This window comes from Pongo abelii, chromosome 5 (genome assembly GCF_028885655.2).
Source record: "Pongo abelii isolate AG06213 chromosome 5, NHGRI_mPonAbe1-v2.0_pri, whole genome shotgun sequence".
Lineage (NCBI taxonomy): Eukaryota > Metazoa > Chordata > Mammalia > Primates > Hominidae > Pongo > Pongo abelii.
In genome coordinates, this window is record NC_071990.2 from 39,341,517 (window position 1) to 39,354,810 (window position 13,294).

The following is a 13,294-nucleotide window of genomic DNA, read 5'->3' on the forward strand; positions in this document are numbered from 1 at the left end:
ATGGGAACATCACCCAGAAGAGCAGTCCAGACCCCCCAGGACTACCTTGGCAGGTTCCAGCTAGGCCTCTCCAGGGACCAGAATCACTGGCCACCACAGGGAGCCCCAGTATTACCACAAACCCTCAAGGGATGGGGGCTCCACAGTGTTACTTGGATTTGTCTCTTTCTGCCCCAACAATCTGGCCCCCAAGCATCAGCCCTCCTGAGAGGCTTTTCCTGATGGGGAGGCCAGAGCCCAGCACAACAGGGATCCTGGCTGACTGAGATCCCCTGGGCTGCACCCCCATGGTCACTGCAGTATCTCTCTGGATGGCATCAGTTGAGAAGCCCTCATTGGCTGCCCCTTCCTCCCTGCTGTTTCTCGTCTCAGCCGCATTCCTTCCTTCCCTCCCTCCTCCCCTGTGAGGTGCTGGGGCCTGGAGAGAAGCCCTCAGGGAGTTTAGAAGGGTCTCCTGTAGACACCAGGAAGGCTGGGGGTTGCCGTCCCCCTTCTAAAGCATCCAAGCTGAAACTGGGATGTGCGCTGTAAAGACAGAGTCTCTCTTCTCTCTCCCATCTCCTGTCTCCCTGTGTTTCACCCTCCCTCTCATTCTCTTCCGTTAAATAATACTGTGATGGATTGTAAAAGGTACTTAGCTGAATCACAGAGTTTAGAGATGGAAAAGACCAATTAGGTCATCAAGCTGATCTCTCTCCTGAGGAGCTGCAGAAAATAGGAGACAACAATAAACAATTTTATTGGGATATTAATTTAGGCACCCAAAGGCCTTGACTTATATCTCTTAATATAATGCAGTGGATTTCTTCCCTTCCCTACTAATGTAATAGTGGGGCCATTTGGTGAGCCGTTGGTTTGCATGACGGCTTTCGTTTCCCTCCTTTTCCCATGGAAGGTCCAGCTGGAATTTCGGAAGAGCTGGGAGCGCTGGCGGCTTGAGCACTTGCACATCCAGAGGGACAGCAGCATGAAGCCCCTCAAGTGTCCCACCAGCAGCCTGAGCAGTGGGGCCACGGCAGGCAGCAGCGTGTACACAGCCACTTGCCAGGCCTCCTGCAGCTGAGACTCCAGCGCCTGCCCTCCCTGGGGTCCTTGCTGCAGGCCGGGTGGCCAATCCAGGTGGGAGAGACACTCCCAGGGACAGGGGAAGGAAGGGACACACACACACACACACACACACGTACATCCTGCTTTCCCTCCCCAAACCCATCAGACAGGTAAATGGGCAGTGCCTCCTGGGACCATGGACACATTTTCTCCTAGGAGAAGCAGCCTCCTAATTTGATCACAGTGGCGAGAGGAGAGGAAAAACGATCGCTGTGAAAATGAGGAGGATTTCTTCTTGTGAAGCCACAGGCCCTTGGGGTTCCCCCAGACAGAGCCGCAAATCAACCCCAGACTCAAACTCAAGGTCAATGGCTTATTAGTGAAACTGGGGCTTGCAAGAGGAGGTGGTTCTGAAAGCGGCTCTTCTAACCTCAGCCAAACACAGAGCGGGAGTGACGGGAGCCTCCTCTGCTTGCATCACTTGGGGTCACCACTCTCCCCTGTCTTCTCTCAAAGGGAAGCTGTTTGTGTGTCTGGGTTGCTTATTTCCCTCGTCTTGCCCCCTCATCTCACTGCCCAGTTTCTTTTTGAGGGGCTTTGTTTGGGCCACTGCCAGCAGCCGTTTCTGGAAATGGCTGTAGGTGGTGTTGAGAATGAGCATTGAGAAGGTGCCCGCTTCTCCTCCAGGTATTTGAGTTGTTTTGGTGCCTGCCTCTGCCATGCCCAGAGAATCAGGGCAGGCTTGCTACCGGGGAGCCCAGCCCTGGGGTATGAGCTGCCAAGTCTATTTTAAAGACGCTCAAGAATCCTCTGGGGTTCATCTAGGGACACGTTAGGAATGTCCAGACTGTGGGTGTAGATTACCTGCCACTTCCAGGAGCCCAGAGGGCCAAGAGAGACATTGCCTCCACCTCTCCTTGGAAATACTTTATCTGTGACCACACGCTGTCTCTTGAGAATTTGGATACACTCTCTAGCTTCAGGGGATGTGACCATGAAGAGACTCTCTTAGGGAAACCAATAGTCCCCATCATCACCCTGGGAGGCAGGCTCCCTCTGCCTTTGAAATTCCCCCACTTGGGAGCTTGTATGTACTTCATTCACTTTTCTTTATTGCTGTGAATAGTCTGTGTGCACAATGGGCAATTCTGACTTCTCCCATCTAGTGGAAATGAGTGAAATCATGGTTGTAGTGATGTTGTTTGGGAGAGTGCAGTAGTAATTGATTTGACCCACTCACACTTGGAGCTAATTAAGGTTTGCCCTGCCTGCAGCCTCCCCCACAAATAATGAACAGCAGAAAGGCTGGACAGGGAAACCTATCAATCCTGCCCCCAGCCATGATGAGGAAGCCCCAAGCCACGGTGACACACAGCAGCACTGCAGATACCCAGACAGATAGCCATCCTAGAGAGGCTGGCAAGGAGTTCGCGGCTGCAAAGGAAGCTTCTGGAGCAAGAGAGAGCTCGCTCCTGGGAGTCAGGACCTCCGGGGAGAGCAGAGGGTTCCTACAGATTCCTTTATGAGTCAGTCTCTCCCTCCCTTTTAAATGGTGGGAACCCTCCCCAAAACCTTACCTTAGACACATTCTCCTGTGCCCCTCAGAGAGGCATGTGATGTGCAGGGAAAATAATAGGATATAAAACACATCAAGCAGAAAGTTTCTTATACTTCAGCTTCAGTGAACTGTTGTCTATGTTAATAGGGAAATTGAACCTCAGACTAAAGAAAGGAATTGTGTGGATGGCTGCCTTGACTGAGACAATATGGGCAGGGGGCACTCCTGCTTCCCCAGAACAAGGTCAGGCTTCCCAATGGCACCCCTTATTTGCTGTCTCTTCGTGAGGGTGGGCACCAGTGGGTTGATGTGGGAAACAGTTCTGGTGCAAGTGTTTAAGTTTTAGATAGACTGAGGATTTTGAGAACCGTTATTACATTACATAGCAACAAAGAAACAGATTGATATAATCTGTGTGAAATAAATTGCTGAGGAGAGGGACTGCAGGGAAGAAATTGCTTAGTTAGGCACCTCGGAAGCTCAAATCATTTAGTTTAAACTTTAAGTAGAGTTGTCTTCCCAACTGGAACTGTGATTCTTGATTTCAGAAGGCTCATCAGACCCCCACACCCAAGCCTTTTAACACGGAGGAAGTTTTTCCTTCATGAATACATACAAGATACCGAACTGAAGAAATCTTTTCTTTGCTCCAACCCCCGCTCCCCCCGCCCCCCGAAGCTATTAATAGTCATTCAAATGGCACTGCACTCTTTCCAAGCTCTCCTAAGCTAAATATGGCTCCAACAGGTCTGGGAACTATCGAATGCAATGTACTCTGAAATTCCACCAGCTGTTTACATGCCTGATGCCTAATGCCATACACCTGGAGCTTGCTGAGAACTCTCGGCTGCCTCTGTCCTGGGGTACTATTGCTGACCAGCAGGGTGTAGGCGCTGCTTTTGTTTGAGCTTTGTAGCCACAAGGTCTGATGGCTATTGTGAACAGCAGCTGACTTCAGCACTCTGGCCAGCTTCCTCAAACTTGATAGGGGCTTGCATTTTGTCCATTTTTCTTTGCCATTTCAGTCTTTCAAGCAGCTGAATCACAGAACTGAAACAAACCACTTACATTGCAAAGTTCCTTCCCTTTAAAATGAGTTTCTGGATTGCAGGGATGATTTTTTATGGTCTTAGTGTGTCTCATGCCGTAGACCTCATTGTTGGAGCTCTGGGAGACTCTGAGCAGAGAAAGACCTTGGTGATCCCCCCTGGCCCGATCTATAGGATTCAAGAATGAGGCTTGCAGAGGTGGCTTGCCCAAGGTCACAACACTAGAGGGTGGTTGAGCTGGGCCAGGACACAGACAAGCCCTTGTCTCTCAGTCTAGTGAGGCCTCTGGGAAGGATAGGTGAAAACTATAAATAGCTGTTCAAGATACTCTAAGTAAAAGTCAGTGGTGTTATCTGGAATTTCTACTGAAGAGGAAATACAGCAGCAAAGGTAGACTCATCAGATGGTGAAAGTGTCATCTCCTTTGTAATTTATACTGGTGAGAGGAGGGGAACGATGTGCTTTCCTATTTTTACTCTGGTACTTCATTCATCCTTGTCTTAAACTTAAGAAATGAAATGCATCAGGGCACACACACACATAAAAACAGCACGCAAGCCATTTTGGATGGCAATTCCAGCACTCTTTTAATGGATTAGCTTAATTTTTTTTCTGATGCCTCTGTATGTGTTTGAAAAGTTGTATTGATAGTCACGCAGAGTGTACTAAAATAACCTAAAAGGTCTTGAACCTCCCCTTTACCTCTTTAGAACCTCTGAATTTGGAGACAGCTAGCAAACGGCAACTGTAGCCTAGCAAAGATGGCACAGCACCACAAAGGGCAAATGGAGTCAACTCCCTTCCATGCTCTGAAGGTCTTGGCCACTCTCATCAGGGTTGGCTGTGTTCTATCCAGCAGCTCACAGTCAGGAGACCTCTCCTCCTCAGTCCCTCCCATTTCTTTCTTCCACAAGGAAAGAACATTGCATGTGGGTGTCTGTGTGTGTATGTGTGTGCATGTGTGTGTGCATGTTTCTTCTGTGCATAGCAGCATAAAGTTAGGAGATGATGACTCCAGAATCATCACACCCGCTGTGCAGGTCATAGGACCGCACACCCGAGGCTGGGAGTCTAAGTGGTAGATGCTTCCTCTCCATGCGCAGACAGGGCTCCCATTATTTGCTAATGCCTGCGACGTGCTCAGGGAAGGCAAAATCTATTCCAAAGGTTTATTTTCCCTCCGTTGAATTGATTCTAATCTACAGTGCTGACCCTGCTTTTGGCTCCTATGAGGCAAACTATAAAAATTCTCAAATAAAATACAGAGGCTTACTCTGCAAAGACACCTGTGTGAATGACGTGCTAAACATTCAGCAGAAACCAAATTAGGATCAACTCTAACATTTTTCCCTCTTTTGTGGCTGGAATCAGTTCCCCTGGGAAAGAAAATCGCCCAAATGAGAAACTTATGCCAACCACATTCCCATGCCCCTACACTGTTACCTGCTGGCCCAGATCAGCTCTCTGGGTCTGCAGAGGGCCGAGACAGGAAGCATTATGAAGCAGTATAATTTCAAACACTTTACTTAGTGCCACAGTGTGTCTGCAGTATCTATAACTACTTCTGCTCTGTCAAGGAATACAGACTGGCAGGAAGCAGATAAGCATAATTGTTTTCCAATAACTCCCCAAGCCTCTTGGAATATATATGTATCTGAATCTCTCAGAGGAGAGAGTTTTCTCTCTTCTTTGGCCATTTTAGCCTGTTTTCCAGGACCTTGTCTAGCAGTGGCTCCATTTTTCCCTGATGCATCCAACTTCCCTCCCTGCACTCCTCCTCCCCGACTGCTGCCTCAGGAATAGGTGACCCTGCTGGCCATACTGTGAATGCTGTTCTTTCAGCTGTGACCAATTTGGGGGTGTAGCTGAGAGTGAGGTGCTGTCAGGGCTGAAAAGGACACACCTCATTCTACATTTGGATGCAGTGAGGAGCGGGGCAGCCACCAGCTTGGATCCTAACTTACATTGGGTAGTGCAACCTTTCTGACGGGGCCTGCCAAGTTATCAGTAATTAGCCAGCCTAGACAATGTAGCATGACTAATTATTGCTGTGTCAAAGCAATTCAGGACAAGAAAAACATATCTAAATGAGAATGTTTAAATGTGGTGAGAAAAGAGCTCTCACCACAGTTTGAAACGTATAAAAAGTTGAGTTCTTTGCAGGGGAGCCAATGGGGACATTGAGGGAAGGGCAAAATTCACCCCAGACAGCCAGTGCTTGATCTTGCCAAACAGTTCACACTTTACCTCCAAACCTGCAGTTCTAACCTCCTCCCACTAAAATAATCATCCCATCCTCAAAGCAGACAAACTCCAGCATCCCATCGGTTCTGGAGGGATTTGATGCAGACCTTTAAATGCACCAACAGAGAGGTAAGCCAAGCTCTCAGGAGGGCCAAAGATAGATTTCTATCTTCAGTGCTCTTGGGGGATGTTTGCTCTTCATGAGTGTTTAAACAAGATCATTTCCATGTGATTTCTTAATGTATAAATTCCTGCAAAATAGGACCAGCTTCTATAGGTAGCGAATGTGTAGGTCATATAATTCCTTGTACAGATGTGAATGGATGCAGACTCTTTCCTAATTTGCCTTCTAAGCCAAATAAAAGTCTGTCTCTACTGTCTCTCTTGCTCTTCCTTTGCGAAAGGAGGCTTTCTGCAATGTCAATCCAGGTGACTCACAGTGCAGTGGGAAAACACAAAAGATGCCGTTTCCAGCCAAGGAAAAAAAACCCTGCTCATTGCTCACACCATGATTTTCATCTTCAAAGCACTCACCAAGTACTAATTTATCCATCGCAGCCTTTATGCAGACTGCAATGTCATTTAATTAGAAAAGTTGGGTGGTCGAGTGGCTTAAACAATGACTGACGGCCAAATGGATGTGTATTTTAATTCCGCTCATTCATTCAATCTCTCCTGTCTAAATGACCTCAGTCCATTAAATCCATTTAAAAAAGTCATAAAAACATAAGCTTTGTTTGCAAAGCAGCCACAGATTTTGGATGGAACTGCTGTTTAGCGATTCATCTTCAGAAAAAATGAACTTTTCTCCAATTTAAATAATCACTCACTCTCCAGATTTGCAACTCACTCTTATAGAAGGGCAGAGGAATTGCAGATTCTCCTAATTCCCCCATCATTTCAGTTACACCTATTTGAAGGTCAGTGTACTTACCTGAAAGTATCTTTAAACATCCGCTTTTTAGACAAGCTGTGGTAATTGTCCCTTTCAAACATAAGAATAATTCTTACCCTGAGAGCAAGTTATACCTACAGCCAACTCCTGATAGCGGCAGGTGGAACATCTGCATTTGTTTCTCTGCACCAATCTTGCTTTTGACTTAATTCACTCCCCTATGGATAGTCTTACCTTTCCGTGCCCTTCCCCTTCTACTTAACAGGACCAAAATAGAGGTTTTTATCCCCACCCCACCTTCCAGGAAAACATCCACCCAAACCAATTAATGACCACCACATTTCTAGGTAGCTATTACAAATAATAGAAATCAGGTAGAAGTGCACCTTCTTTCTCTGAGGTTGCACTGTGGCTTAATAAGGGCTTGACCTCAGCCTAAAGAAAGGGGGTTGGGGAGCTGCCCTGCTGTTCTGAGGCCTAGCCACTGGGGAGACAAATGAGAGTTTCTTGGCTTCCGGACTCATTCATCCTCACATGCAATATAAAGACATATTCTAGTGACTGCTGCCCCCAGATGGGGAGGACTGAATTCCACATAGAGTTTGTGAAGGATCTCACTCACATGCCATGCATATCAGCATTTTCAAAGTTTGAGAACTCCTGTACCCTTCCCTCATTATCTTCTCAAAACCCTGTGCCCTGAACATATGGCAGTTCAGTCTCTTTCAATCTCTGTCTCTGTCTCTTCCTCTGTCCTTCCTTTCTTCCTTTTTCCCTCCTTCCCTACCCACCCTCCCAACACATACACACAAAGAGAAAGACTGGAAACAGTGAGGTTTTCCCCATCAGAAGTAGAGAAATAGTTGGTGGGGCAGAGAGGGAGGGCTGGAAACTAGCAGCACAAGCTGGACTAGATGACAAACGCAGCCAGATGGTTGGAGAAGATGGGAACAGAGATCCAATATTGTGTGACTATAAGGAAGGAGTCGAACTGAGTGTCCCCAAGGTGGGAAGGGTAGGTGAGGAAAGAAGATGAAGAGGCCAGAACATAAGTAGATAAAGAAAAAAGAAAAATAGCAGACTGTTCAATTGTGAAAAAGGGCTGTAGTGAAAGAGGGGAGGAAATTGCAGAGGAGGAAAAAAGAATGAGAATTACAAGTGGCAAGCGACAAGGAACTAGGTTAGGAACCCTATCTCCAGTCAGTGTTATTAACTCCATCTTCCATAAATCTGAGCTCTTTCCCTGTAGCGTTCTCTAATCCTAAGCAGTGATAGAATATTTTCTTTTGTACAAAAGCTCATTTTAACTAACACAATGATTTTGGAAAGAGAAAAAGACCCGTGGCCCAGAGTGAATCCAACAAGACTTTTATTTTTTTAGCACTGACACTGGGCACCAATGTGAGAATGAATTACTATGGCTCCCCCTCATGTAGGACCAATAGACCTTAGAATTTATTTGTGGTACAACCTCCAACTACAAACAAAATCAATAGCTGAGAATTACAAACACTGGGGAGTCCCATGCTGAGAGATGGATTGCCTTAGAGCTAATGCAGGCTGGTAACACCCAGAGGCGATTAGCAGGCTTTTTTTTTTTTTTTTTTTTTTTAACTTTCCAAATCTTTAGGGTGAAAGAGCAAGGACTTGAGGCAGTAAATGATATTTACACAAAACTTTTTTAATGCCGATGACCTAAGGTTGCATTAGAAACACACTTGGCAACTACGCAAACTAAATAGTGACAACAAAAAGGCCATGGTTACTTTACCCTTTAGCTCCAGTCTTTGACAATCTGTAACCATTATGTACATTTCTGGCTGAAAAAAAAACAGTGTTTTACCATATTTTTGCCCTCCAGAACCCTTCTGAACCTTCAAAATTCCTAGGAAATTGAATTTACAGCTTTAATAAACCCCTCTGCTACCCATCGATTAGATGCTACTTGACAATAAAACCACCCTCAAGCTCTTTCATCTTTCAAATCCTGGTGTTAAAAGTAGAGACTAGAGAACCCAAACCAGAGACACACACCAAAGCAAAGACATTTCCCCCTAGTTAAGTTAAATCAATGTCCTTCCAATGGCATCCTTTGGAAAGGTACAGTTAAAAATACAGATGAAGGCTGGGCGCAGTGGCTCATTCCTGTAATCCCAGCACTTTGGGAGGCCGAGGCAGGTGGATCATGAGGTCAAGAGATCGAGACCATCCTGGCGAACATAGTGAAAACCGATCTCTGCTAAAAATACAAAAATTAGCTGGGTGTGGTGGCGTGCACCTGTAGTCCCAGCTACTTGGGAGGCTGAGGCAGGAGAATCACTTGAACCGGGAGGCAGAGGTTGCAGTGAGCTGAGATTGTGCCACTGCACTCCAGCCTGGAGACACAGTGAGACTCCGTCTCAAAAAAAAAAAAAAAAAATACGGATGAAAAGATTTCTCATGTACACTCATTATATGAAAGAACCGTGTTACATTAAGAATTATACTGTGTTGAAATATTCTCAGCTGTCAAGAAAAACATCTATAACATCCCAGCTACATAAAGTATTTACAAAAACACCTTCTAGAAATTGGTAAAGATTGTGAAGCCTGCCAAACAAGGCATGGTGGTGCCACAAGTCCAGAAAGAATGCCACCCATGGGGTCTCAGAATCAGCTGTAATGGCAGTACTCTCACTCACTATCCTAGCCTTGAACAACATCTGCTTCTCAAATACGGACCTTCCTTCTGGCAGGAAGGGGCCCTTACCTCTCAGGCTCCATGACCGAGTTAGTCTTGCTGTCACTTCTTACATGAGAAATGCAATAGCTCTTGAGACATTCTGTATCCATGGTGCATATCTCCTGGGAGCATGCCAAGCCACCCAAATCCCAGTAATACCCCCAAGTTAGAGCCATCTCCATAATGAAGTGTGGGGCTCATGCACCCTCTGCATTGGCCACCCACATGAAGAACAGCTTTCTTCAGCTGCACTGAAAATGATGCATAGATGTAGATTTCCAAAGGCTATAGCAGCAAGATCACAGAAACCTTACATGAACTTCAGAATATGACTTCTCTCTCTTCTTTGGGGCTGGATCCTCCAAAGCAATCAGATTCTAACATGAATTTCCAAAATGATCATGTTTCTTCAGGAAATGTCTCTTCCAGGGCCCCTACTCGCCCTGCATTGCCCAGCCTTTTACTAGGCCATGAGGATTCTGGGAAAAATGCAAATTGTCTAGGAAATGGTCCTCTTTGCAGAAATAGTTTTTTGAAAATTATATATGGGACAGAACCTGATATAATCTATGAGAAGAGCCAGAATAGCCAAAGACATTTTTTTTTTTTTATTGATGAGGATCTAGAACAAGGCAATTGTTTCATACCAACCCGGTGCCATTTCACAATATGTTTGGCACCACCAAACTCAGTCTAAATCTCAGAGGAAAAGTCATTAGAAGAAAAATGATTAAAACAAGCTCTGCAAAACAAAACTATTTCTGTCCCTAGAGATGGTCCACTGTAAATGAACTGCCATGTATATAAAGAATACTCTGCCTGTCAACACATATGCTTTTCTCTAAGTTATTAAAATAAGATCAATATTATTAGTGAAGCAATAAATGAAATATTTACCAAGAAAGAAAGGCAGTAAAGGACATGGAGATATGGGGGTAGGGTGCTATTTTAGGCTGGATGGTCAGGGAAGGCCTCTCTGATGAAGTGACATCTGAGAGACCCCAGTGGAGTAAGGGAGCAAGACCTAGGATCATCTAGGGGAGTGAGTTCCCAGAAAAGGCAACAGTCAAAACTCTTAAGCAGAAAGAAGCATATTTAGTTTGTTAGATCAGTAAACTATGGTTCACCACCTGATTTTATAAATAAAGTTTTATTGGCACATTCATTTACTTATATATTGTCTATGGGTGCTTTTGCTCTACAATGGCGAAGTTGAGTAATTGCAACAGAGACAGTTTGGTCAACAAAGCCTATTTACCAACTGGCCCTTTACAGAAAGTCTGCCAAACCAAGGAGGTGAATGTAACCTAGAAAGAGAGGCAGGGGCCAAGATCACTTTGGGCCTGATAGATTAAAACCACCTAAACAACCACCTACCTACTGAACAACATCCCCAAGAGATTAAGAGTGCAGATATTATTTACAAATTGAGGTCCAAAGTTTTCTTTTCACTGCCTCATTCTAGGGTACCCGTCTGACCTCTGCTTTATTTCTGGTCTCAGCCTCTTTTTCCATGTGACAGGGATGTACACATCTGAGAGGGTTCCAGGGACATATCCACAATAAGCCCAAACAAATGAGATTTAAGAAAATTGTAAAATGAATGTTCACAAATAATAATTATATGCTATAAGTTATTTTGATACAAATGTGATATTTTAAACTGTATCATAAGACACAATGAAACTACTGCTATAGACTATGTTTTCTAGCATTTTTTTAATTCAAGTAGAATTCCCTAGAAATGAAATGTATTCAAAGACCTTGCTATGCAAAGTGTGGTCCAAAGACCAGTGGCATCAGCATCATCTACGAGGTGGTTAGAAATGCAGAATCTCAGGCCTTGACCCAGACCTATTTAATCAGAATCCACATTTTCATGAGATCCCCAGGGGATTTGGTGATTAAAGTGTGAGAGCCGGCTTTAATAGGGATTGGCTTCTAATTACTCTTTTTCTAAGAAATGGAAATATAGAATTTTAAATTTCAAAGAGGTTAGCCTGGTTTGTACTATTCATGCTAGTGACAACTGAATACAACTGAAATGTTTAATAATAGGGGATTGGCTAAATAAAGTCTGGTACATTTATCCATACAGAAATATTATGCAGCTGTCAAAATCAATACTGTAGGAGAATAACATGAGAATATATTCAGAGTTAATCACTAAGTGAAAAAAATCAATTGTAGATAGGACTAAGACTAAAACAAATGTAGAGATAGGACTAAAGAACAGAATATAAATGTTATAAACCTTAACAGTAGGGTATAACTAATAAAATGAGGGAAGGAAGAGAGGAGGCATAAAAGGCAGTGGTGGTATGTTGATTTCATTATCTATCAGGTCAAAATATATCATTTAAGGCTGATAACTCCAGTAGTAGGTTGTAATTACATTTAAAGATACAAAGTCAATTAGTCAATAAATCAGTAGAACTGGGGGGTTGAAAGATGGAGAAAAGTAGGAAGAAGGTGGAAATATAAATTTATTACACTTATTTTTTACAGGATGTTAATAAACATTGCCTAAAAATATCAATTTTTAAGTGATCAATATAAAGTTAAAAATATAAACTTGAAACAGAAATGTAAACTTTCTAGATTATTGAAAGAAACATACACACAAACAAAACAAGCAAACACAAAAAACCCAGAGACCATATGGTAAAAGAAGCTACCTAAACAGAATAATATAAAATGTGATGAGATAAGCAAGACTTTCATAAACATAAATAAGTTAAACTCACCTATTAAAAGAAAATATTCTCATAATAGATTATAAAAGAAAACCCAACTAGTCTTTATATACAAGCAGCATACCTAATAAAAATAATTCAAGCTGAAAACAAAACTATGGGCAGAGGCACATGAGGCAAATGCAAACAAAAAGTAAGCAGGGCTTCCAGCCTTAATATCAGATAAGATAAATTCAGGGCAAAATGCAATAAAGAAAACAAAGAGGGCTTTGCATAATGATAAAGGGAGCAATCTATAATGAAGACCTTAAAAATATGCTTTTTATACATTTCAAAATCTAAAGTGCTAAAAAATACTACAATCTCATGAAAATCACTGATAAAAAACATAAATAAAACTATTAACAAACAGAATCTATCAGCACATCAAAAAATAGTACATCACAATCAAGGGTGGCTTATTCCAGGAATAAAAGGATGGTTCAATAAATAAATCTGTAATATTAATTGATTATATTAATTGATCAAAAAGAAAAACCATAAGATTAATTTCCACTACATTGAAAGGAGATTTTGTGAAATTCTACATCCATTCTTAATTTAAGAAAAACTTTTTAATAACATAAGTACAGATGAGTAATTTCTTTTTTGTTTGTTTTTTTGAGACAGAGTCTCGTTCTGTCACTCAGGCTGGAGTGTAGTGGCACGATCTCGGCTCACTGCAACCTCCACCTCCCAGGTTCAAGTGATTCCCATGCCTCAGCCTCCCAATAGCTGGGATTACAGGCACCCACCACCACACCTGGCTAATTTTTGTATTTTTAGTAGAGAAGGGGTTTCTCCATGTTCGCCAGGCTGGTCTCAAACTACTGGCCTTCAGTGATCTGCCTGCCTTGGCCTCCCAAAGTGCTGAGATTACAGGCGTGAGCCACTGTATCTGGCCCAGATGAGTAATTTCTTAAGATACCTGTTTGTCTATCTATCTATTCACCTACCCCAAAGCCAGGATCATGCTTAGTGGGAAATACTGGCACATGCTTATTCAAGTCAAGAGCAAAACAAAGACATCATTGATTACTATTC

The 13,294-nt window shown here is 43.4% G+C and overlaps 1 protein-coding gene across 2 annotated transcripts in view; it reads left to right on the plus strand.

Annotated features, from left to right (window-relative positions):
• GLP1R (glucagon like peptide 1 receptor) overlaps positions 1 to 6,334 on the plus strand; it is a 42,512-nt gene extending 36,178 nt beyond the window's left edge. The window contains exons 12-13 of one of the 2 annotated variants that reach the window (XR_008526768.2): positions 896 to 1,119; positions 1,264 to 6,334. Coding sequence is in view for 1 of the 2 variants with exons in the window: in XM_002816840.4 (XP_002816886.2) it covers positions 896 to 1,063 (168 nt within the window). In the remaining variant the exon portion in view is untranslated. Of the gene's footprint in view, positions 1 to 895 lie in introns of both variants that reach the window. The other variant, XM_002816840.4, reaches the window with a different exon arrangement.
• Positions 6,335 to 13,294: the final 6,960 nt, after the last annotated feature.